At 44.2% G+C, this 27533-nt stretch overlaps 1 protein-coding gene across 1 annotated transcript in view; it reads left to right on the top strand.

The window, feature by feature from the left end:
* The window catches only part of LOC124413646 (lachesin-like), a gene marked incomplete at its 5' end in the record, with an annotated part of 57453 nt that overhangs the window by 23613 nt on the left and 6307 nt on the right, over nucleotides 1–27533 (top strand). The window contains 2 exons of the mRNA XM_046894367.1: nucleotides 16167–16263; nucleotides 20080–20201. Of these exons, the coding sequence (XP_046750323.1) occupies nucleotides 16167–16263; nucleotides 20080–20201 (219 nt within the window). The remainder of the gene's footprint in view (nucleotides 1–16166; nucleotides 16264–20079; nucleotides 20202–27533) is intronic.

Below are 27533 nucleotides of genomic sequence, written 5' to 3' on the forward strand. Positions count from 1 at the left end.
ACTGTTAAATGTAATTTATCTGCAAGATAATTGATATTATCCATCTTTGCACACGTGTGCATAATCTCACCGTATCAAGATACAAGACTAAAAGCATGTACCGAAATGTGCGCCAAGGCACAGATCTAAATTGAACCGAAATCGGAATAAATTACGTGCTCAACTTAACAAAATAGATCGATAATGTTTATGTCATTTTTATAATTGGTTTTCGATAATATGAAAAATGATTTGTCCTAATTTTAATTTTTCTTCTTTTAAACGTTAGTTATTGCAGTAAAAATCAGCACCGTAATTTAGATTTGTTATTTACACCGCTTTGCAAACAAAACAAGTGTGGATAGTTCAGAAAGGTAATTAGGAAACGACATTACTTGTATCTTGAAGCGTCATATTTTGCGTCACAGCGCCCTTCAGCCTCGTAAGTTCTTCGTGAAAATCATCCCCAATACAGCCCACAAGTGGTTGTGTCGAAACAAGGGAACCCATACAGCGATGACAAGTCAAAGTAGGGTGGATAGGGAGGAGTTGGTACTTCAGCACTGCCAACGGCCATATCCATATTCGTATTAGAAATTCCGGAGCATCAAAGTCTACGCGACGACGGCAAGTTGCGTGCTGGTACGAGATTCGCGATGAGGGGTGAGAGACTGCAGAGAACAAGCGTTGGCTGTAAGGGCTTTGGAAGGGAGCCGATACAAAGGGTGGCCGAGTCTCCGATGACGAGAAAGTCAAGTGACCGAAATTGACCTGCACTTGGGGGTTTTTTGATATTCCCGAAGCCCCGAGAGGCGCACCAAAAACTTTAAGCTTAACATCCACGCACGCTACTCGTATGAATGCGTATCCTTGTTGAAGTGGTTTTGCGGCTCGCAGCGTCCTTTGTAACGAACGAAAAAATCCCGCCTTGAAACAGACCAACGAGTCCGGGAATTATTTTTAAAAAGTGGAATGTAAAATTGCAGTGAAGCGAGACCAAAAGTATTCAAAATCTTACGCATGCGTACACGTCAATCGCGCAATTATGCTGACACAATCAGAATTCGACGAATCTCTCTCGGCTCGAAATTGTTGTGACACACTTTTTATATGCGGACTTCATCGTGTGGTTTAGAACCTCGGTAGTCGAGCAATCGGAAATAAATTTCACGATTACGGTACGATCAGAAATAACGTCGTTCCCATATCCCGGAGCGATTCCCGTTTTGTCACGATTCGTATGTGTAACGGAGATACCTTATGCGAACGTTTGTTCAGCACGTATCTGCCCGAATATATACGAAGGTTGTAAAGCAGGGTGACTGCAGTGCTCGCGAGGTTTGATTCACCGCTACTGTACATAATACCTACCCTCTGCAGTTGTTGGCTCTTATCGTTATTTCAAATATCCCAACACGGCCATCGAGTCGAGAGCAGCAGGCCGGAGGACAGTCCAGGATAACGAGGCCTAGCACAACAACTGGCCATGTATATCAACAGGAAGTAGCGCGGCAGCGTGTGGCGAGAATTGTTACACACCCCCTGTACGAGGGGGGAAGCTGCCACCCCGCGATCTCGAGGGCTAGGTTGAATGTATAATTTCACTACTCGGACAACAGAATTGGACACGTCGGACGAGGGTTGCGTCTTTCGTGACGAGTGGATCGTTTGAAGAGAAATTTTTTTCCGTTTTTTATCTCATTCTCGTTTGCTTGGTTAATAACAAACGCGAATTTTTTACGTCTAGCCTCAGATTAAGTTTCAGAGAAATTTTCCTTTGAAAGTACATGAAACGACGTTTAGCCTTTATTGTACTATCTAGTCTTGAGATCTTTGAGGGGACGAAATAAATGGGAATATAAAACTATTTTTAATACATACAAATCAAGACAGAAGAATGCTGTAATTGAAAAAAAAATTTCGCCTATTCAACGTCGCAAAACTAAATGCACAAGTCAGGCACTGTTGAAATAAAATCACTTTCAAGGCATTGCGATTTGGTCGATAAAATTTTCCGCGAGGGAAAGAAAATAAAAGCTTTCTTAGACCGGAAATTTCAAACTGGTGATATTTTTACGCACGGGCAACGTCGTCGTGACGTAAAAACCGAGGATTTGCGAGGGTAAAACTTGCAACGATCCTGCATGCTTGTGAGAAAGCCATGTGTCTAAAAATTTGACAAATTTTGTTTCTTTTTTTCTAACACTATTTCGTTGGACGAGAAGATGAATATAGTTTCGCTTCTAGCTCGCTGGGATGTGATCGGATATTTTAACGCCGGGTTTTATTGGACTATAGAGAGGATATGAAGAACCTCGTGTCTGTTTTTTTTTCTCTTTTTTTTTCACCTCAGAACTTGGATTGTAAATCACGTACGCAAGAAATATTCGTTCCGAGTGGTGATAAGCTGCCATATTGCCCCCGCTTCTTCCACTGCTCGCATGACATTTTCTTCTTTCTTCCTCCCCTTTTTTCAAAGTGTGACGTCTCAAGAAAATCGTGATGTGAATATTACACGGTATTACGTTCGCTTGAAGATATTATTATACGAAGTCCAATGCAGGAGTCTAGGAGATTAAACTCGTGCCAAATACCTCATAGTTTCGGCACTAGCTTGCAGTCGCATATAATAGGATTCAACCCTTGGCACAAAACTGAAGGATGGTCATTACGCTGCCGCAATGTGTAAAAACTAACGTCCAACTCTGCGGAAACGTTTGACAAACTGCAAAAGAGGCGGAGCGAACGATGTGGGTCTCTGAGTTCTGCCTGGGCAATAAAGCACGAGGAATTTTCAACTCATCTTCCACGCTGCAAAATCCTAAATAAATAAAAACCCCATAACGTTTGTGTGTACATTATGATTGCTTATACCGGTGCGAACACACAGCTACCACCTCGCTCCTTGACCAGCTGATGATCGTGAAAAAGAGCAGCAGCGTGACGTATCTTTTCATCTTTTCGAATCTGCTGATCGTCGTCCTCCACTCTAAAACTTTTCCTTCCAGAGTCAAGGAAACGGCAACTGTGTTATCCAGCCGACGCCTTACGCTTTTCTGGAAGACGGTTCATCCCGATCAATCGCTATCACGTTTAATGAAATTAGCGCTGCTCGCCTGAGTTCAAAAACGATATGTCGACAAGGGAGGCGAGAAGTCTGCCCCTCTGGGACTTAATTCGCTTCTTTGAATGCCAACCACGTATTGGTTGTATCAGCAACTGTTGAGAAGTAGTTAATTGAAGAAGGAAAGCTACTTGATGTCGATAAAATTGCACTGCAATGTCTAGTTTCTGAAATACGACCTGCGATTCACATCACAGACTTATTGCTGCACCGTTTTCGTCGGATGAGAATGGGAAGATCTATGATTAAAGACACCGCTGGTTTTGAACAACCGTTTAGAGTTAAAGGTGACGTTTACATGGCGATATAAACTTCAACAAGTGAATATGTGAGAAAGGTATTTCGATTTGTGTATTGAAAACCATTCTCAAGTATATTTTCGCCAAACGGTACCTTAAAGTTGGTCGCGGGTATATGTTTGAAGAAGATTCGGTTCAACTGCTCGTAAAATCATACGAAACGTTAACCATGATTTGACGTTCGGTTGAGAATGTCTTCGAGGGGATTCACAAGAGGTAGATATTTTCTTGGATAACAGATCTCCAGGGAGACAAAGTTAGACGGAAATTGGTTCAGCGCTGTGCGTCATACTCACGCATCACGGATGCTTGGATGCACAACTTGCATGTGTAATTCCATAATTGTGAAGTCTTGCGTCGTTTCCTGGTGCCAAGGGAGATGCGTTGAACGTCATGGAAACCTGCACGAATTTCATCACGCTGATTAAAACGTCTACATCTTAATTGGATTTCAACAAAGTCTCGATGAAGAAACTTTGCCGTTTCTCATTCAACTTGGCAATCGACTCTACCCTTTCGTCGTGACAACGATATCACACGCGTTCGAAATTAAGAAATCCCGACACTTCACCTGTTGCCGGTCTTTCACAACTGCACCGATCTGCAAGTGTGAAGAAAAGGTACTTTAGATACTTCAAGATCAGGCCTACAAGCCTAGACAACAACATTTATAAAGTGTAAGTTCTGCGTGTGTTTCTTTAACATTTTAGAATCTCGTGTATACTTTTTCATCGATTCATCGGGCCCGAGGGAATAAATTCTGACATTGGTTAAAATTTTCCGCGTCAGCCACGAGTGCGTCAGGTTAAATTTGACGCAACACATCCTCCTCGGCTACCCGCCCCCATGGGTCTCGAATGAAGTTGAATGATGTGGGTATTCGACGGGCTTCGCGAGGGCTGAAACGACGCCACGGCGAGGGGGATGCAAGGGGGGTTGGGAGATGCGAAGACTGGCTGCGTTAGGCCCGTTCAACTCCGTTCGGTTTTCAGTTCGGGGTTGGGTTCGAGCATTTGTTTGGCTGACAGTAACGTACAAGTAATAAACATACCTGACTGCTTCCGTAGGGTGTGACTGGGCTCCGGGTTGAAGGTGTGGCTCGAACGAAGGTGAAGACAGGGTTGGACTTTGACTAGAACAAAACTGTTACAAATTGAACAACGGAAATCTGCGAAGACAATTTCTAGTTATGAATTTATCATTTTTGTTTAAGCGTATGAGAAAAATTTGTACATTTTATCAGTAAGACAGACTTAAAATTTTCATCCAGTATGCTGTACGTCATACTAATTGGGTAACTTGTTTTTCGAAGAGAATTTACGTGTGTTATTATTATATACTCAGACTACTCCAATGGAAAGAACAAATATTAACGCATGACAAATCGATCACACAATTTATTCGCATTATTTTTTTTCACATCGTTAATCACCGCTTTGCTATACATGCAAAATTAGGCCAAACCGTATTCTAGATCACTTTTATATTTCCGAATTTCTGGAAAAAATAAAAGCGTTGACAATCGCGAAGAAAAATGACAATATTTTCGTTGAAAGCATCCGAGAAATAATAGCACTAAATACATATATATATATATTATACATATAGGTATGTATATCGTTGCGAAAGGAAGTAATCAAAAGCAAACTTCTGAAGGTGATGACGTATCGACACGTTGCACGCTGCAACAAACTTTCATTATTTTCGTTGTTGACGTTGCCCCGCGATGGATTTTCGTTATATCACCATACGGAGTCCAATAATTATTCTCCGGTCATCCAAACTTCACCCTGAGCGTAATAACAACTTTGTATGAACACGAGTTTGTCCGCCCGTCACTCTATATTTCCGGGTAAAAATCCTGCGGAGCGGGCGAAATTTTTTAACCAAGAATAATCCGACTCGCTGAACTCTGCATCAAAAAAAAAACACCTACAACCAAATCCGAAATCCATATATACTGTTTCATTTAACCGTGTGTTCCAATTATCACCAGACACGATAGCACGTAACATCTAATTACGCGTTTCACGTTGCGAGGCTTCGGATCCCGTCGTCAGTAGTAAGAGTCCCGCGCTAGTCAGACGTGAGCTGGCGGCTGCTGCATCCGTTGGTGCGACATGCGAAATGCCTGCAACTTGTAAGCAGACGTATTCGAGCCGGGTGCAGGGGGATGATATAACGGATGAGACGAAGCGGAAGGCACGAGGTATATCGCGATGGGACACGGTTGCCGCTTATAGAGAAAGGCGCGCCGCTGCCCGCAGGCACAACTTAATGAGCTTCCTGTTTGCCTTGATTCCGGACCTGCGATGCACATTTCGAAATTGCGCGGTGCACGGCCTCCGACGTTATACAGCAGGACGGGGAAGGATTATTTTTCAGGGACGAAACCCCGCTGACTCTGAGTCGATTCGCCAAAAGACACAGCGGGATATACGTTCGAACTTCTCGCGTCCCTTCTCATTCCGATCATCTTTCATCCGTCAGAAGTTACTGCGATAAATCTACATCGACGGAAACTATATACGCTTGTCAGGCTTGACGCTTCCGGCGTCACGTCGTAAAACCGCCCTTAAAAGGATATGGAGGACTAACTGACAGGATTCGTCCCTTGTTCTTACGTGGCATTGTAATTATCACGTTCGTCCACTTCAGCATCAAAGTATCGCAAGTAGCAAATGTCATGTGTATATGTAATCGGAATATATTGTTTATAGATTTTTACTGTAAAAAGTTGTTGCGACACTTGACTTTTCAAGGAGAAAATATTGTGAAATTGTAAATTACCGAGTGAAACGAAGAGCCTGGTTTTGCTGTCTTGCAGAAACTTCAAGTGTCAACAGAGTTTCCCGAGCCCTGTATCTTTTCAACGTCTTTCTAACGCTCCGCGAGATCCGGAGGGTCGATTACCGTCCGAGAAGCCGGAGATTGAACGAATTAAAATATAAGATCTAGGGAGGAATTGCTGGCGTGAAGCAGCGACGAACGGGTCCGATCCTTCATCCTTGCAGGAATTAAGAACCTTTTCCACTAACGGTCGGAGTGCCCATTCACATTTCAGGGTACGTATATCACGTGCATACAGGTGTATTGTGCTCCCGGCACCTTCTATTTAAGCGTCGAGAGCCATTGCTCGGGTATCGTCGACGCGTTAGTAGGGGATCAGTGACTCGCACAATGCACGTACTAGAACCTGAATGCATTAATCCCACCTCTGCTCGCAAGTATCAAGAGGATTTCCACGGCTCACGTATCGTGCAAGTCCTCGTCCGCCATCTGCCAACTTGTCGTTAAGCTGCCAGGAATGAGTTCACCGGTGGGGAATTCGAATGCTGCCGGATGATGACAATATATCCACTTAACCGGGTGTATCGCCCTTGTAACTTTCGGAAAACTGATCCGCACAGTTTCCTCAGGAATCTACCCTGGCGCCAAAGATACGTTGCCAACCGAGGTTAACGCGACATTCAACAACTGCACGATTTTATTTAACGCCATTGTTGTCAGGAGAGGTAAAAAATTTTCTCGTACCTTGAATAAGAGATTTTTTGTATATCGACGAAATTGGATTCGTCGAGAATCCGTTGCCTTCAATTTTGATTTATAAATAAATCAGAAATGGCACGTTAACTCTTATCAATAATAAATCAAACAGTTATCTATCTAGGAAACAAACTTTCGAAGTATCCAGTTCAGTTGCGAGTTTTGTGGAAAAATATTATCTATTTTTCCGAAAACATTTCCGTATATGGTAGAGAAGTCACCGTTCTCCGAGTGGCATTAATTCCGTTCGAAGTTCTAACTGATGTGAGTCAAAATTGTAGAAACTGCGGGATACGTCGCGTCTCACGTGACCTATAACCCGAACTGAAGAAGCATAAGCTGCGGAGGTGTCTAGGTGAAGTGCAGCCTGCCGGCTCATGAACATGGAAGCAAACTTTACAGACAGTTTAAACCGCAATCCTTAACTTCGTACGATGAACCAAGTTTTCGATGCACCGACAGCCGGTGCGACGGAAACTCGACTTTGCCGACTTTTCCAGTTTCATGAACACCTGCCAAAAGGCAACTCTTCGATAATTGACGACTGATAGCTCATCGATCTCTCGATCATTGAGCAATGCGGAATATTTGATTTCAGTCGCTCGTGGTCTGCAGGAGCCACAAGTTTGAAAGCTAGCTTTTTTGTACGTGAGCTGATAAATTCGTCAGAGCGATAGTGTGATTCATTATCTGTTAGGTATCCCAAGGAAGAACCTAAAGAGATTCGTTCCCTAAAGGGAATCGTCGTTTTGCTACTGTAAGTGTGCCGGGATGCAAGATTTAAGTCGGTAGCTTGAGTATAAATCGATGGAAGAAAAATGACCGAATGAATTTCTGCTCGAATGAAGCCAGGACTGTCGACTCCTCGGAACTCCGTTGAAATCGAAGACTCGTTCGACCGTTTACTCGCTCTTCATCCTCGTTCTTCTTCTATGTACATATATATGTATATATATATATATCAGTCTCAAATTTCAGTGACGCGGAATAAAATGCTGGATTTTCGCAAGCGTCTCCTTGTGCAGACCAAACTGGCGTACCGAGGAGATGCGAAATTTGGCGTGATTAATTCCAAGGCGGATTTCAGAGTTGAGACCCAGGGTCGGGAATAGGATCAGAGGTTTCGAGGTCCTCGGGTTAAGGAACAGAGCGAGGTGTGCGATGAATGTGGGACCGCGGCAAAGGTCGGGAAGGAGCTGCTTGAGGGACATGCGACACGGATAAGGTCGGTGTAACCGGAAGAAGGGACCACTGTAAGTGCCAATTGATGCCATTCCACGCGAACAGTTGTTTGTATGTTATGACCGCGGCGATGGTTGCTTCGACTGAGTTTAACCTCGGGTTTCACTTCTATGACGTCTTCCTTTGAATTTAGAACCAAAGATGAATTAAAGTTTATTATATAAACTTGGATCATGGTTTCATGGGTTGAAAGAAGACGTTTTTTTTTCACTTATACACATGCTGAAAATATCAAGATTCTTAACAACCTGACTTTGGACGACTTTTATGTAAGGCATGATCGAGCATGTCGGTTTTACCGAGTCTCAAAATTAGTGACAGAAGATATAGAACTTGCATCGCGTTAATAACTCTCGGTGAATATGTCGTGGGCGGACAGGGTGACGCACGGAGAAATGGTGGTTCTACGTAATCCGGTTCTTCCTCAAACTTACACCTATACACGTTGGCTGACAAATGAGCCTAGTTAATAATCTATGGAGTCTACTTGGAAGAACGGAGATGACGAGCAAATCGCATATTACGGCGCTGAAAACAACGGCTTTTACTATACAGGGGGCCGCATCGCGGCTCTGAGTAAGACCATCTCTGGGTTACATCTCTAAATTTCCGGTCAGTTGCACGGGAAAGTTTGAAATAGGATTAAACTCCGGTCTGAGCCATTTTTCTCGGTTTCCCGAGATTGGTGAACGGTCCGAGCTGGAACCTGCAGTGGCGACTTTCAATCGTTAATCTTCGACATGAATTTCGGTGCCATGTTCTCCCGACACCGTAGCAACCTACCACGCGTCGTGTACCTTCCAGGCTCCAATTCCAATGCGGGATGTTGAATAGAAAATTACTAACCTTCAATCACGTCGACCATCCTCCACCTCGGTATCTCAAGCCTTGGATCAAAAATGCCGGAACTGCAGAGATTAGCGAAATCTAAAATAAGGCAACTGATTTTTTACGCTGCTAGGAATCCCTTACGAGCAAAAAAGAGGGGATGGAGTTGCCTCGGGCCTGTGCGGCTCGGTGTTTGCGGCGAAAGCAGCCCCGAGTATTTTCTATAACAAGACACGAATAGCACGCGAAGTGAAGAAAGAGATTTCGTTTCGTGTTTCCGAGGAACGGGGGGTGGAGCGGATGCTGGGAAGCCGGGGGTGGACGGGGGTGTGAGACAGGGCCACGGGGCTGCGGCCTCCTCTTCCTTCCGTTGTTAGCAATGAGCCAGCGTCGCGGGCTTAACTTAAGCTCTCGGGCTAAGAATCTCCAGCCCCGCAGCAGCCACCACCTCTGACCTTCGCCGGAATCCCTTCTAGTTTTCCCCGTTCCCAAACCTCCAGCAACACCCTCGATTTTCCTCAGCTCGCGTTTAGCCCCGAAGAACAAGCCGGGCTCGAACTCATTTCACGAGGATAACTATTCCCTGCAGAAACACGACCCACCGTAGCCAGGAAGAGGGCACACCGATTAGTGACAGCCACTGTGTACTCGTCCTCCATGCTCCATGTAACCGAGTCCTAGTCGTCCTGTCGAGTGGTAATCGCAGACCTTCGCTCGAGTTATTGGCGTTATTTCGGCCGCCGTCCTTTCCGGCAAGATCCGTTTCCCTACGCGCAGGAGTGCGGGAATCGGGACGCAAAACCCGCCTTCGTTACTTTAATAATTGTCCTCGTGTTACGCCTTTCACGCACCGAGGCAGCGGGTCACGTTATACCTACTCGTACTCCACTTCCAAGCCGGGATCGACTCAATTTTATACATGACTTTGGAGAACTTGGAAATCCTTCGTAGCTTTAACTTTCCACAGCACGTGTCAAAAGTTATAGGTATGTACATGCTTACACCGTGGGGTAGACGTTCTTACAACTTATCCTTGCGCCTGTGCCTTAATTATACATGTATGGCTTCGTTTTAATGCCATTAGGAATGGTCGAGCTGTTTGAGATGAAACTCGTCCGTATTATTGTCTTGAAAATCGAATCTACTATATAATGCTGAGAAAACGAGACCGCGATCTTCGTTGAATTTTTACTTTGTCGTATTTTATCGGTGGATTTAATGGAGGCTGATAATTCCATAACGCTACCCCAAATGGACTGCGATATTTCATAAATGATATCGTATTAATTGCTTACAAGATTTCCACATCCGCTCCGTCAAGATTTTAACGACAAAATCAGGGTTTCTTTTGTTGTACCTGTTTAGCTTGAAGAGAATTGTTATACAATTGATTTCTCGACTCGAGGAAATGAGAGCTCAGGAAAGAGATCAGGGAGAGAGGAAAAACAGAAATCGAGTCACCGTATGTAACGTCATTATTTTGACTGATTCTGTTTTTTTTTGTAAATTACGTTATTCTCAGACGTGAAATCCGGGGGAAGGAAGGAATTAAACCTCCCCCTTTATTCCCCCTGAAAGCCACCATCTCCTTTCTATGCCGTTCTCTTGAGCAGCTTAAGCGGAAGAGAGGGATAAAGAAGAAGAAAGAGAAAGGGGGAGAGAGAAAATGTGAGAAAAGAGACCAGTATTGAGCATAAATTACCATTCAGTTTCGGTTCGTAGCTTATTTCTTTTGCCTATTTTGTGATTTCTTCCGCCCAAGCTTTGCCGCTCGGGATTCTCTCTGCAACCCAGCGAATCTCTCTCGCTCTCTTTTTCCCTCGGGCGTAATTCGAGCCAAGCACCAGGAGCGACGAAGCTCTTTTCCCTCTCTCTGTACAAAACGACGTTTTAATTAAACGTTTAAGCGGCGATCAATCGTCGGGAGAAAAAAACCAGCGAACTGTTTACACGACTCGAGAGTAACCTTCCATTATTATTAAACATTCACGGCTGAGATAAGTCTCATGATTACATCAAGTTACGATTAACGATCCACAATAATTTCGGTCAATGATGGAGACTTGATTATAGGCCACATGGACTACAAGTGCTCACTGAGTGGCAGGTCCATTCGCCTGGGCTCATATAAATGCCTTGCGTGATTCGGACCGGGTCTTGAAGTCGACGGAATATGGATCAACGTTGGCTAAGGGGGTTGGGGGTGGCGGGTGGAGGCAGAAGGAGAAGTACATTACATCCGCATTAGCCTCGTAACTCACGCGGGCCGCGAGGCGTCGCGAAGCTAACCTGCGAAGACATATTCAACCATGCCTGCCATAACCGCTTCTGATAGGATCAACGCGGCCGCAGGACTCGCATTGCATCAAACTTTATTCTCGCGTCGAGTGCGAAGTTTGCATTTCGAGCTCAAGGATGCGGGGATGAAATCTCGGGGTGTTGGAATTGAACGACGACTATACTAATCGAGGGGAAATAACTAGGCGACCGCGACTTGCCGACGAATGCTGCCGGAGGAATTAGTGCTAATTCTAAACAACGCAGCCGCGTCTTCCCAGCCGGAGAGAGACTCTGGGAAAGCTGATACAGCATGGCTATGCTCGCTTAATGCTGGTACGTGAAGGATTATGGATGTTGGTGGTAGGGTGGAGCAGGGATGGAACGCCTTGGAGTTGGAATGGCTTCTGACAACGCTCGGTCTGGCAACAGCTTACCTACACATACCTGCACCTTCGATTGTGTATCTGATACGCATTAATCTGACGCCATATCGACGTCTCGGATCCTTTCTATTCCTTCTTTTATTCCGTTGGAATAAGTATTTGGACCAGATCGTCCGATGATAGCCGACTTGGACAATGTTATTGACGTTTATGATAGATGCCGTTCATTGGGGGACGCGTGGGTGCGAATAATAAACGGAAAGTCTTGCCTACTACCCTCGACATAATTCTCTTGGCTTGTATAATATAGATTCACTGTCTTCAGCGGAGGCGTGAGCGGTGGCTGCTGTGCGGATGCCCGTACGGATCGTAAAGTTTTAAAACGATATAACAATATCCGAGAATGTAAATACAGATAAATCGAACCAAGCGATCGGGGTGGCTTGGGGCCTCTTGAAATAAACTCGATAAAAGAACCGGGGGTAGAAAATCTCGAGTCTCTTTTGTGGTGAGAGGTTTTGGGATATTCCGTCGAGAGATTTCTCGAAAGGGGAATTCTTTTCGGGGCACAATCACTTTACCAAATTTGCCCTCAAAGCGTTCTCACCGTCTGCCGGAATTCTCTGTAAAGTCCGCTGCGCGGTCTCGAGCTTTTTTCCGGTCTCCTCGAAGGACCTAATTAACCCAAAACCTGACAAGAACGCAACAATCGAGCCGGCGAAAATTACCGAATTAAACGTCGGTCCTTCGTCATTTAAAGAGGAAAGGTAACTGCGCGTTTTCCCGCCCTCAAGCCTCAAAATCTAGCCCCAATCGACCCGGACGTACCGCTTTAATTCCCGTGGTGGCTCAATTGATAACGACCTCTGATAACGAGGGTCGCCTAGTTTCAATGAAACGCTGGCTTGAAATTGAATATTCGCTCAACCAGAAGACGACCTTCGTTCTCCAAAGAACCGGTCGGCATTTCTTCCCCGATGACCATTCCGCAGTCGCGGGAATTCGCCTGACGGATCGAGCAACTTATTGTTAGTTAGACACACGGTCACTCATTCACTCTTCCGTACCCTCGAGGCTTGTGTCGCCAGCAGACATCGAGTAACATGTGTTTGAAGGAAAGGCGGAAAAAACAATTTACTCGCTTGAGAGAACAATTACATTAGACCATATCTCAAGCGCAGAACGGAGGGCACGATCAAGGAGGAGGGCGAGCCGGGAATCCTGCGGCTAGAAGGAAGCGGGATGTATAACCAGAGCCACGCCAGGACGAAACGAAACGAAACGAAACGGAACTGAACTGAACGGAGCGGAACAGCTGTATTTTCGCTTTTACTTGTTTCGCGAATATTCTTCGTACGCCCTGGAATTTCCTCTAATCCTTTCTCTCCTCACTGCGCTCGAAATCTGGTTTTTCATCTTCATCCCATCCTCTTAATGGCCGGGAAAAATCGAGCACGGTTTTGAAATCGGCCTTCATTTTTATCGCTGTACTCGTCCTTTCCTAGACAGTATAGGTTTAACGCAATATCATGGATCACCAACTCATGATTTCAAGGCTCGTGATAATTCGGTCGAAACTAGACTTTGAAAGAATATTTCTTATTCCTCTGATTTGAATTTATTTTTTTCTACATTAATTCCCCTTCCAACTTAAACTTCCCAGGATTGGTCTGTACAAAGTCAAAAAGTCAAAAAAGTCTATAATAGTTGCGGAGATGCTCTCACATCTCTGGCAGGTGCTGCAACACCTCGACGGAAGTACCTGTGTTCTGTTGCCATCGTTTATCCGATTTTTTTTTGCTATCACACTACTCCCTGAGAATAACTCATAATTTTTTCAGAGCAAAACAGCTCTTCACGATCACTGCGCAACAGATCGACCTTTTGCTCCTCTCTTGACTTTTCGCGTCAATATTATCTCGTTACAATTGTCTTATTTTCTATTCAATATCGTGAGTCTTTTGTTTTGCTATCAAACTTTAATAATCGTTCTGTTTTTCCTCTGGTTCATGCGTTATGGTCGTGTACCGACAGCGAGCGATAAGCCGTTGAAGCTCGTCTCCGCGCAAGAAACAAGGCAGTCTCTGTCGGACGGTGTTGCTGAACAGTGTACCGAGAGAAATAAATAGTTAATCGTCGATTATTATTTCTACCAGTTGTCGTACACTCGACTCCCTGCGGGTACGTTTCAGAGTGTATGTGAGAACAGCGTGTTATTTTATTTTGTCTCTTTATCGTTTATTTTGTCTTTCGTTCCAAATTTATCGTTTCGCGTTTCACCTTTCTGTCAATTTCGATTTAGACTATAGCCTGTAAGATTTATCGGTTTAATTTAATTATTGTATGAGTTATCTTTGTCAAGAAGTGGCTGTTAGTGCGTTACCTCGGCCTGCGTAATTTTCCACGATTAATAACTAAAATATCGTTTATCTAATTTAGTGTTGAGGTTGAGGTACAAAACATCGAATTCATATTTTTATTCGATTATCTGTTATGTCAGCGCATTGAGTTTGTCAGCGATAAATACAATCAATTCATTATCACAAGTTAAATTTATAACTTGTTTACCAGATTTTAGTTCTTGTGATCTATTGTCATCTTTTGACTGGCTTTTGATTGGCTCTGAGACAAACTGCTGACAAAATCCGGTTGAATGATTAGAAGTTAGCTTATCTTTGCGCACCCCTACTCCTTCCGCTGCCTTCTGCGATGCAAACAACGTAGCATATTTGTTTTTTTTTTTTTTTCCTTTCTTTGTGTTGATTCTGTTAGTGTAATTTACTTTTTCTTATTATTTTTTTTTTTTTCATTCTTTACTGTTTGCTAGCCGCGTGTCCTTGTGAGCCTTGATTCTCTAAAGGGTGAAGGCGGCCGTTACAACAGATGTAGGTATATATATTCTGAATGCAACATTCGGAATACCTAGATCCTTCTCTTCGAAGAAACGTCTTTGATTTGCTCAGATATGTAAAAGCGAAATTTTCGCGGATCTTCGATTTCCATCGTTCCTCATGCTCGGACGCCTCGTGCTTGATCTGCCCTCGCATGAGAAAAATAAAAAATCAATTTATCCTGGGAGAAAACGGAGGAGATCCAAATCCGGCGAAATTTTCTACGACAGAAAATTGATCCATAGACAGCTAGCTTGCTCAATAGTAAAGTCAGTTTCAATCACGATCGTTTGTTGTAGAACACAAAGTGCCACTGAATAACTAATTCAGTATCTGATAAATTTTTACTCGCATATTTCTCTGCCGCACAATTGCTGGTCAAAGAATAAAATCCTTTGGATAAATATATAGGTATGTATATAGTGATTATAACATTCAATCCCACCGTCTTATACTATCTGATCAGCTCCGAATAATCGGTCGGCTATTCGAGTGCTCTATACATATAATACCTATAAGATACAGATTTCCCGGGCGTCTTTCCGGGCTCCCATAAAAATAAGTTGCTTAGCTTTAATAGACCGGAAATAACAGGTTCCTGATTTCGAGGTACGAGGGTGATCGGGGCGCTGAGCACCGACGGGCGTTTCTTTCCCCCGGGCTTCAAACAGCGGAATCAATTCTATTGGGATGAAAATATGTACATACATGTATGTACATCCGAGTATATACTATACAGGTATACATATAGACATAGAATTGATGATTTGTAGGAATTTTGACGTCGGATTGAAAGCGGGCGGAGAAGACAATAAAGAATAAAGGTGGATGCATCGTAAGCGAAATTTTCATTTAGTTCGGCGATAAAGGGACTCGCTGTGTGGCGGACGTGTTTCCAGCCAATTCGTCGGTTCCACGGCGATGCCACGTGCGTGTGGAACTCTTGACGGGCTTGTGTGCCGTCTGGCCGCGAGGATATGCGAAATGGCGTCGGTGCCATGGGGCAGCCGAGGGTGTTATCGGGGTCGGGAATGGCGGGGGTGGGTGGTTCGAGGGTGGATATATCAACGGTTGGCGTTTATGTGGCGACCAACTGTCGAGTTAATATTCACGCGGTCCTCAAACCCGGGCGCTGCCGCCACCCCGAGTGGAACAACCCGTCCTTTTTACCCCCGACGAATATAATATGAAACGTCGATGGGATCAAAATTCACTGCCCGAATCCCTGATCTCCAGGCCTCCAACTTTCGCTCAACAAATTAAAGGAGCTTCCATAGCTTACCCTGAACGCCTTAATGGCTATGAATTCGCTTCGCCTCGCTCAAAGTTAAACTCCCTGATTTAATCGGTGCAGGTTCACTTATCCGAATCGATGTTTTTATTAGCTTCCTAATACGCCTGTTAGCATTTCCGAGCACCGTTCTACTCAATCGGGGGTATGATTTACTCTGCTTATATAATTCTCGGTTATCGGTTTCACTTTATTCTTTTTATCTTCTTTATGCGTATACTGTATAATATATACAGAGTACCTACCTATCTACTCTTGAAAATCACTTTTCAACCATCCAATTATTCGACATTAACGTTTCAGAAGGAGCGAAGACAAGGAGAATCCACAGCCTATGGCATGGCCCCGAGTGACGTCAGCCTCGCGTTTGTACTTGCTGCGTTCCTTCACTCCACATTCGGTGAGTTCAATCTTCCAGTAGGTACATATTTTTTAAACTTGATCTACAAACGCGTGTGTTTCGTTATCCTTAATCGTATCACGCTTATTAACGTCGAAATGCACGAAGTGAAAACCGGCGACTGCATTCATAGGCGTGATCAAATAGCTGCCGACAACACCGTAGATCACTCTGATAAATCCTGGGGCGATGAATTTTATAGGTATTGTAGGAAGGTGCTGACTTTAACCTTAATTACCTACGCATGGGGAATGTTCGAAGGTCTGCCGGAAGGTCCTCGAATATTGCTGAACTTGGTTGACACTTTGAGCTCAGTTTATATATGCCTATGTATATTATATATATGTATACCAAAGGTTCCGACTTACTCCCAATGTGCAAGTATGCCGAACGTGAGGCTTGTTCGGGACTGAAATCTCTTCGGAAATCGAAGGTCGTACTCCGGCTGCAAACTTTGCCCTTGTGCATCGTGAAATGAACGGCAGGAACGTGGTTCTAGCTACCGAATTATATTCACTAGCTACCGGACCCGCCACTACCTCGAGGGCAACAACCGCTTACCCCGTAAGTACTCGAGAGGTTCCCTAAATGCGCGAGAGATAGTCACTTTATCTCTACCAAGGACCATTTATTTACCATACCGCTGCTGCTGCTCTGCAGTGCTGCTGGTTGTCATCAAAAGATAAAAGTTCAGTTCACCCGGCTAGAGAGAGGAAGGAAGGAAGTAAGGGTTTTCTCTCGTCCTGAACATAAATATATACATACATGTATGTGTATATATATGCAGTACATTCTGTCCTGCCTCACGATGGAGACGAAAAATATTTCAATTCCTCCTGGGGGTGCTCACCCCGTTTGTCCTCGACGGTTGGTCGTCACACCCGTTTTAATATAAGCGAAATGGAATGCGTAACTGCAGGCGAGAAGTCGCCGTTTGAAGCGTCGAATAGCCGGAAGGGTGGCAGGTGAGAGGCGAGTCGTACAAGGAACGAGTACCTAGAGCTGAAAACGTGTCCGGAAATCCGAATCTTTTCAGGAGTCAAGATCGATTAGACCATGGTTATGCTGGGCAACGACGCAGCTCCCGTCGTCGTCGTCGCTAAGAGACTCCTAAAGCAGTCGGCTAGGGTTGCTCGACCCCCATCGAGGAGCAGTCTCGAGTGTATAAGTGGAGATTTTGGTACTACGGGACGTTGAGTGTGCCAGCACTCGGTTACTGCTGGAAAACGAACCGTGACGGCCGAGAGTTGACGGTTGGCTGCCAGCGGGAGAGAGTATTGAATGCCAATTCAGAGAGTGCCCGAAACTCTCCCTCTTCTCCAGAGGCCGCCTTCCTTATTCCCGAGATATCGTTGGGGTACCTAAGCGAGTACTACAAGTGCTCGTCGGCGTCTATGGATCAGAGCCTACGCACACAGGCTCGAAATTGTACGAGAGCTTACACGCTTACGCGCTGATCCTTCGGAAAGTGATTCGGCTGGACCGTATCAATTTCTAAGCAAATGGATGCCGGCGGGGACTTGCTTTTTGGAATAAACGGGGCACCGACAGCCACTCGGAAACAGCGATATCGCGGCAACCCCTTTCTTCCGACGCTTCTGATACCCACAAAGAGAGATAGAGAGGAGAGGAGAGAAAGAGAAATGTACATTTTATACGCATATTCAAGCTCAACCTCGAGTAGGCTTAAGGGGTTGAGTTGCAAACGCTGCTCCGAGTTTCTCAAAGATAACGCTATGGCGGTCTCACCCTTGAAGCTAAGCTCTAAAATTTTCACGCTTGAAATAAAATTTGATTTTATAGCGCAAAGTTTTAAGCCCGTCGTGACGTAAGAAAGAAAAGGTAAATAGAGCTGAAGCAAAAATCTAAAACTTTTTTGTAGCGATTTTTCGTGTTTCGTTATAGATATAATACAAGTAAGAAAAATATGCGGTCCGTCGTTAAATCGTTTCCAAAATTCATTAGCTTTCGGACACAAGCCTCGACGTCACCCACTCACCGCCCCGGGCGGAAATTACGTCAGACTTCCGTATCTACGGTTCCACCCTCACTTTTCTTCACCGTCCGCAGATGCCGTTCCATTCACAAGAGCGTACCAGCTTAATAATGGCGTTTCAGGAAAAATCCAACTCTCGTCAGGTTTCGATACGTACCTACTACTTTTCGGCATCGAATATATATACGATTTGCACACCCTCGTATGGATCTCTTCCCTTGCTGATACATCTAAGTATCCTGCGCACAAGGTGATTTTCTTTGAAATTTCGCGAAGCCCGACGAAGCCCGCTTTCGTACTTCGGCTAATAATGCTGTACACTTTTCCGTTGACGTTAGCTGGTTTCGGGGGGGGGGGGAAATGATCGGTAGGCCGTTGTACGTAAGCTGGTAGAAATTCTGTGCGCAGCTCGGATGGCACGCAATTCGCGAAACAGCCATCCTATGTATCATTCACAGCTGACTTGGCTCCGTATCACTGAGCTTTCCTCCTCATTCCGCACCCCCGATATCCTCGGGGGAAGATCCACCCCAACTGGATGATGCGGGACTGCGTGATGCCGGAATTATCGGCATTATGTATATGTATTATAACGCGCTCGCCTATCGCCGAGCTGAATCAATTCCTCGATTTGTCAAACCGTAAGGCGGAAAAACGTTATTGGCGCGATAAGAAACGAAAAGAAAAGGAAAAAAAAATGTCGCAGGTGAAGGCGAGAAAGCATCGGCTGCGCAGCGAGTGAAAGGGCTGCTTAGAATTCAGTCGATTTTCTTGGGGGCGGACGAGGCTCGAACGCAGCCAAGGTGGTTAATACGTCTGCCATTTCGGCCGCCCCTCCACCCCCTTTACGCGGCAAGAAATCTGCTTATGAATAAAAACACACTTGTCAAACGCGAGACTGAAACATTCTTCGATCGAGATTCGTATCGGATGTCATTTCGGGTATGAACGAGTATGAGCAAAAAGTGAAATGATAGCCTGTGGAAGAAAGGGAGAAAAAGAAAGGCCCGCCAGACTCAGATTCATTCTACACCGATTCACCGCTGCCTCGACTTATTTTTCTCACGGATAAATAGCCTCGCTGCAGAAATACAGAGCAGAAAATATTTTCGCTTCTATTATATATTATATGGATATAATACCTAACCAGGAAAAGATGGATGTACCTGCTACGCGATACGGCATAATTCTCGCATTTCCTGAAACATCAGTCAGCTGACTTTCTGCAAGCTTATAGGCAAGCTTATAAAAGGGCGAAACAATGCTTTTGTAACCCCGTAAACGATCTGTGGATGTATAGTATTTGTATTTTTATAAACCTACGGTAGTTTTTGGGCACGTTTACACGGCTGAGTTAGCAACGTTGCATAGATTCGCCATAACGCTACATCGTTCGCGAAACGCGGTTTCAAAATCACGACGAAATCCTCATCGTTTCGTTGGCGTATGAAATCATAAGCTCATTGAACTATTCCAAAATGATTTCACTCGCGTCGAAATTATAGGGTATATCTATTGTGATTGTATTTTGAAAGGGACCGAAACCGAGCAACAGATGAACCGAATTAATGGGAGCGCACGAGGCGCAATCCGGTCAGCTATTTCATCTAACTCAATTTGGCGGACAAGATTTCACCGTAACGGTCAATGTATAGAGTCAAAGAGAGAATGCACGTTACATGGGTGCTTTCACGATGCATTGGAAATTCAGCGATCACTACAGTGTTCGAATATTTGAACGTTGCGACCAGTAATGTAGTTTACAATTATAACACAGCGTACAATTTCAGCATCAATTTCAACCTCCTCATTTCATTCAGGTCAACTGATACCGATGGCGGAGATCCAGCCGGAATTCTTGGCACCCCTTGAAAATCACACCGTGACGCAAGGCCGGGACGTGTCGTTCACCTGCGTTGTTAATCATCTACAGTCTTACAAGGTAAGTCTTAAGTGTCGAATTTAACATATAACTCGTGCCAGATATCATGATTATTGAATATCAATGTCTTTTGAATTATGTAACCAGTAAATAACAAACTTTGGTCTTCTTGCATTTGCGTATCCCGGAAGTCTAGCCTGACGAGTATAGAATAAAAACGGAAGATGCCAGCGACGCTTCGCCAATCGCTTACAGATGTCGTTATATAATTCTGCAAGCGTATGCGAAAGCTGTGCAATAATCGATCCAGCGGGTTTCCGGCGTATATTCGAAACACTTTCAACCGTAGATCGAGGAATTTCTTGGATTTTCCACCCTTGGATTTCCATCGCCTCGTGTGGATATCCGCTAGCCCATTTTCCTCCTTCTCACACTATCGTCGTCGATAGCTACTGGCAGTCACCCCGTCTCCACCATATAGATATAGTATATATAGTGAGTATACGTGATGCGTCGGGCACGATTCTAAATTCCCGGAGCATTTTGAATCCGATGAAATTCCGTCGGGTGAGTTTCTCCTTTCGAATGCTGCGACGGGGATTCTTCGCGTCAGTTTGCACCGCCGTCAAGCCGCGACGGGATCGAAGGAAAACAATAAATGTGTATTCCGCTTACATAAATATACATACATGTATACAAACATATGTATAATATTCCGGCCCCGTGTCACCGTCGATTTTCCATATCTCTAACCGACTTCTATGCATGTAGTACCGCCTGGTCCATGTTTATAGATTATCGCATCGACGGGTCTCAAAGTCATGCATTTTTATCGACTATAGACGACGCCAGGCGTCGATTTGAAATAGATTCGCAAAACAAAAAAGAAACAAGGCCGAAAAAAAGAGCCGTTTTATGGAAATACGGAACGTTCCTTCGCCTGACGACGAGCGTCATGTTCGCGGAGTAAGATCCACCAGGTGGCGACTGGCCAGATGTTTTCAAAACTTTCTTCAGCGCACCTTGCCCCGTCGTCGCGACGTTCGTAATTTCCTGCCGGGAACTCGGTGACATTCTAGGAAAGCATAAAGCAGGTATACGATGTCACGTAAAGCGTATAATTGAACCGCTGCAGGTGTAATTATTCACCCATTAATATCACGTGACACGGTCATTAACAATTTACCCTAACAAGGCCTCGGTTTCGCGTTTTAAATAACGAGAAATTCGCCATCCCTGGTACACCGTGGGATGAAAAAGTTCGCCTTACCGTTCTGCGAGTCTCGTTAAGCTATACTGTACCAGCCACTGTACCCAAACGCCGATAAAAGTTCACATTCTTCAAATACTTTTCAAACTGTTGGAAAATAATTTCCAACTATATCTTTCGTCGCAGTTCTGTTCTACGAGACTATATGATAATACGAAACGAGACTGTAAAAATACGCGTAGATGTCTATAGTACAAGCATTGAAAAACAGTCTGCAAGAAACTACGGGATATAAATGTGAATTGACAATTGGAAAACTTTTTTTACCGGTATCGTCCTTGTTTTTACCGACCTCCTCCATCCACATTGATACAAATAAATCTATTTTTCACTGGCGCTATAAATCCTGGAATCACGAAATCGCCATGAAAGTAATCAGGGCCGAGGGACTTTTGTTTACGAAATAAATAATTGCAGGGGAAACGTTATGGAACTTCCACCACCTATTGGCCAGGGTAGATCTCAAGGTGCAATTCGGCGCTCCTAAGTACGGCCTCAGGTTCTACATTAGGGCCAGATTATAGCCCGGGTTAGCCAGGAGCGTTTAAACATTTGGTACACCTTGTAGCAGGGGCTGAAATACATTGTATCGCGACGTAGCTTTTCAAGTTTCCAGTTCCAAATCCCCAATTCGTCGTTCTTGGTTTCCACAGTTTCCAGACTCACCCTAAGAACGCCGAGAGTAGTTGAAACGACGACGACGAGGAGGAGGAGGAGGAGGAGGAGGAGGACTTTGCCGAGGTCCTGGAGGGCACTGAGGCGTCAGCTGTGGCGGCAACTAATGAACTCGCAGTTGAAATAAGGAGTATGGCTCAGTAGTAATTTCTTAACTGCCGCAATCAAATTTAATCGACTGTTTAAGTTTACTGCACGAAATAGGCAGCCCGGCACCCTATACGCAAGGTATAACTCGCGACGCCCAACCACCCCGAAGGACGTATATACATATACATATACGTGTGTATATTTCCGCTAATTCTGAACCTGTGTTGGAACCATCTATATCGCGAGGCACAATTGCAAACAATACAAGCGTTACGTGATTCTGGCTCCTTAGAGCAGACGATGAAACTTCTGCGATTGTATTTCTGAGAGTCTCTGTATGTACGTGTACGTACACTGCCGTATATTATCCCTTCTCAAGGACGACCCATTCTCTCTTCAGGATAAGTAGTCAATTTTATGAGCAGTTCCCGCAACCCCCTGGAGGAACTTCTCAACCGGAAGGACACGGTGAATTTGATACCCGCCTTCGCACAATTTCCGCGTAGTATAATCGCCTCGCCTAGCTCATACGTACCGCATTCATGGCGATTGTACTCTACGTACGATGTGATATGTGTATACAACAATTTTATTTCGCAATAGAATATTAGTATAAAATTTTGCAAATGATGTATGTACGCACCGAGAAATCGTGCTACGAATACGAATCGTTTAGCTGTATTAAATCAATTCGACACGTGCGAATAGCTACGATTTCGCCTGATAGAAATTGTGCAAAGTGCAGTACGAAGTGAAAATTTTTGAAGAATTTCTCATAGTTTATGGGTGGTATGACCAATATCAAGGGTAGCTCTTAGGGGATGGAATGATGGGAGAAGGAATCGTCGAATAGACGGGTAACTTACTTTCGCAGGAAAAGTCCTGCAGGTTTGATTGCGTGTTTGACTCGGCGAACACTTCCATTGAGGGAGGAAAAATACTCGGTATAAGATGGTAGAGGGATGAAGAGGGAAGTGAAGGAAAAGTACGTACGTGGTCTAGAATCGGTCCATAGTGTAGGAAGGAATATATGTATACGTGAGAGTAAGAAGGAACGGATATAAATCGAATTTCAGAACTGGTAATGGATGATACCGCTGGTTTCGCCAAGGAGAATCAACCCCTAAATTGGCCTGAATACAGCCCTTGAATAGGACTCGTTACAACGCGACGTTATATGTACCTACACCTACGCTTCACGCCTTCGGATTCGCTAGGTGATTGGGACTCATTGGCGGACAGTTGGCAAACGAAATCTCGCCTCCGAGACGTCTTGTGAGTACATTTTTTCGGGAACAAATCCCATCCCGATATCCCGACGGTAGAAAACGGTGGTATTGGATTCTCGCCGAATTTAAGCGCGGGATTCTCCTCATCCAGTTCCTAGCTCGGAGGGTCCCCAAATATGACGAGGAGATGGGTATACTTGACTACCTAAGGTGCGGTGCACCTGCGGCAAGAGAGAACCGCCGAGATATGTTCGTATGGGAAAGGATTCGGCGAGAACAGACAGAAGACAAATATTGGCTCGAAACGGTTCCCCGAGGTTTTCATCCCTCGTTGCCGCGTGTTCTGCGGAGAATAGCTGGGAGAGTGGTTCCGGGATGATCTGATGCTAAGACGGCTCGCGGGATCCTCCGGTTCCTTGCTTATTCGCGAGGGAAGAATAAGGTGTAAGTGAGGAGCCCGAGAGACACCTTGACTGTATCTTTCTTTTCCGCATAGGTATTCGTATAATATTTTAGATAAATCTGCGAACGTCGCGTCGAAATGTGCCGGATCTTTAAAAATCGGATAAAGTCTTTGAGAAGTGGTTTTCTGAAGAACTTTTGCCCCCTCCGCAGAAGGAACCGATCGCTCGGCGTAATTTGGACCTCGTATATGTATAATTCACCAGGAAATCAACAATGGCCTCGCGTCACTTTCAACCGCGGGACGTGGTCTCGAAGAAATTCCACATGCCACGCACGCGGACTTTCCGGCTCGTAAGAGCAAACCGGAGTTCGGAAAATAATAAATTTCTACGATTTTCGACGTTTCGAACCGCATCAGCAGTCAAAAGGCACACGAGGAAAATGGGAGGAGGAAGATGAGGTACGAGGGCCGAAGCAGGAAACAGGATTCAGAGGTGTTGTGAAAGGAAAAAAATTATGGGATAATAATAATAATAATAACAAAAAAAAAAAAATAATAACCACAACAAAACAATGATTATACGCGAACAGGTGCGATAATGCGAAACGGGATTAGGCCAGGCAAGTCCCAAACGGGAGGGATCAAGCGGGTCGGGATGGATTCCCCCCCTATGACCCCCCGTCTTCCTGTGCCGCGGATCGGCTGAAGTGGATACGAAGTGGTAGAAAAGTGGTGAGAGCTGAAACGAAGTGGGCAGACCTCTTAGAGCGCGGAGGCGAAAACCCGGGAAAATAGCGAGGACCGTGAAAGTCTCCAGCTGATATACCCTTCGGCCCCCGCAGGGCATGGACGACTTGGAACGACCTCCTACGTATATCTGTATCCTGATGTATACCTACGTACCTCCCAGACCCCAGGATTCGGATTTTTCCCGACTCAGATCTTTCCGAGATCCAGGATGCACGTCACCCGTTGCCTCCGCGACCCGCCATATTGATAAAAATATGTATTGAAACACGCCGAAGAGCCGGAACCAGATCTCTGATAATCCTAATGTTTTTACTTTTTTTGTGCGATTGGTGCGAGGAAATTTGCGGGTTAGTACATTTCGTTGATTGATTGATTGGTTTTGTTTCTTTCTCTTTGTGTGAAGTTAATCACTTAGCCGTTCGATGTGACACAAAATCAATTTTTGACGATCACGAATTTTTTAAGATTCTTTGCAGGTGTTCTGATCCAAGGTTAAAATCAGTTTAAACCAGCCTTTAGATTTAACTGAATTATTGTTAATCATAAATTGTGAAATTGGAAATTATTTCCATACGTCAAACTACGACGAAGCTTGAGTTATTATTACAAAAAAACAAAAAACTCATTCTTAAGTAGATATATGATCTATACGAGTTATTCTACAATACTTAGTTGATGGTATTTTCTTTTTGAATTATCATGTATTTGTGAAAAAACAAAACATAAAACTCGTAATCGAGTTTCTGCGCTGAGACTGCTTCCAAAAATAATTGAAAAATCAACGATCTCGTACACACTTTTCCACACTCTATGCGTATAATAATTAGAAGGACCTCTTTACGACGTCTTACGTCTTACGTCTCTCATAACTTTGAAAGCTTAGACGCCTAGCGCGCTGCGACCCTAAAATACAGAAACTATAACGCGCGCGCTCCTGGAAATCGGTTTGCCTAAGCAGGCGTGGTTTTACGAGCGAATCCAAATTCGGCACTTGTACAGTCTCTCGAAGGAGGCAATTCCTTGAGAAATCCTGTATATTACAACTGTTATATATGTACTTATGTACGACAGGTATATGTATATACGTATATACACATTCCGAGAGCTTGCGGGGTGTGTGGAGACTCCGAATCCGATGCTGCGGGGGGTTGCGACGCAGAGTGAGGGGCGCAGGGTTCTGATTTGGAATCCCTTGTTACAGCGGCTTACAATCTTCAGCCAGCCCGACCATCCGGGCCCGAATTCGCCAACCCGTAGTCAGTCGTGCCTCCAGTTCTATCCTTTCTCTGTTCAGTGGCTCGTACCCTCCACCGAAAATTCGAAGACACTTCGATAAGCCGCGGGGGATACGCGGATACGCTCGGCCTCTTTCATTCCTGGTGTTGGTGGAGCCGAACGAACGAAAACGGCGCTCTCAAATTTCAAAGTTCCACTCTAAATCTGGCCGATTGTATGGCTTTTGCACAAACGATATAGTTTGCCGGGAATTACCGCTTGTACCGGAAATTAATAAAAGTTGAAAACAAATTAACAATTTACCACGTTCTTTCAACGCTAAAGACAAGAAAATGCAGTCGTATAGTAGTAAAAGACTTTATATGTGGTTCACATATTCTTTTAACAAAAGTATATTTTAGTTTTGATTATAGACAAATTTAGTTACCTGTCAGAAATCGTCCCAAAATTAACCGTGTCATAAACTATTTTATTAAACTTTTCTTCCTTCCGAAATCAACTTCTAGCTTTACATATATGGATCATTTATTAGAAGGGGTGACTGCAGTTGTCGTCTTTGCCTGCTGAGAAATATAATATTACTGAAAAATATTTGATGTCGCGTAACCGGATCTGTATTCTTCCGACTTGTCAAATCTAGGCGATGCCTGTAGTTTATACCTAAGTGATAATCGTAGATTCAATTAACAATTAAAGGTCCTATAATTCCCCAAAGTTTTTCTAACTAGCGGATATAAAGAGGTACTAAAAATTCAGAACCACATGCCAGTTTACGTTACCAACCAATATTAAAGGACGAAAGAATTTACTCTACCTAACTGAATTTATGGATCACGGTACTTTACGGCAGTTCGTGCTGCGCTCAAGGAGGGAACAGGATGTGTCGATAACGTTCCTTTCTCGATAGCAGCGATGCTTTTTGGCTGCGGTTCGTCTCTCGTACGAAATAATGTCAAGTGTTTTTCTCTGTATGACCATCGATACTCGTAGAATCATAGCGACATGTATGAGTAATTCGCAGGCTTTGGCGTGTAGGTACCTGCTGCAAGTAAAAGGAATGAGAAAACAGTTCGGTGAAATGTTTTTCTTTCGCATGCAATATTATTTTTGTTTTATTGTTGGGTTCTTTTCCGGTGAAAAAAAAATACTCTCCGAATTTTTCCTCGCATCCTTTTCGCCTTTTTTCCAACCGGTAACTAAATGAGAACTCTGAATACCACCGTACTTCCGCAGTAGCTTGTTTCCTCCCTTTTCCTCGCACTCATCCCCGTCCATATACCCCCTTGGCCCTCTTTTCTGTTGAGTGAAGCGCACCGAAAAGCGTATACGCATAGCTCGAATATATGGAAACGCGAACACTTTGTTGTATTTTTATTTATCGTTGAGATGTAATGTATTTTCAGTCAAAATATATCACGAGGTTTTTACAATTTCACCCGCGAATCTAGATCATATAGTTCCGTGCCAATTTCACACCGTTTGAAACACTCTCCACGTATCGTTTGCCTTTGGAAATAAAGTCCAAAGAACTTACCAGGACTTCGATTTGAAAAATTATGTGTAACAATAAAAAAGAAACAGGCCAAGTGCATGTTAAGCTGTTACATATTTCCAGAATAATTTGGTAAATCGTTCAATTCGCCAACACATACAACGAACAGAAACTTCACCTGTGTAAGTAAGTAAGTAACTGCGAAATAGGTAATTGACGATGGCCTTAAACAATCGCAATATTT

Source organism: Diprion similis, chromosome 12 (assembly GCF_021155765.1).
Source record: "Diprion similis isolate iyDipSimi1 chromosome 12, iyDipSimi1.1, whole genome shotgun sequence".
Lineage (NCBI taxonomy): Eukaryota > Metazoa > Arthropoda > Insecta > Hymenoptera > Diprionidae > Diprion > Diprion similis.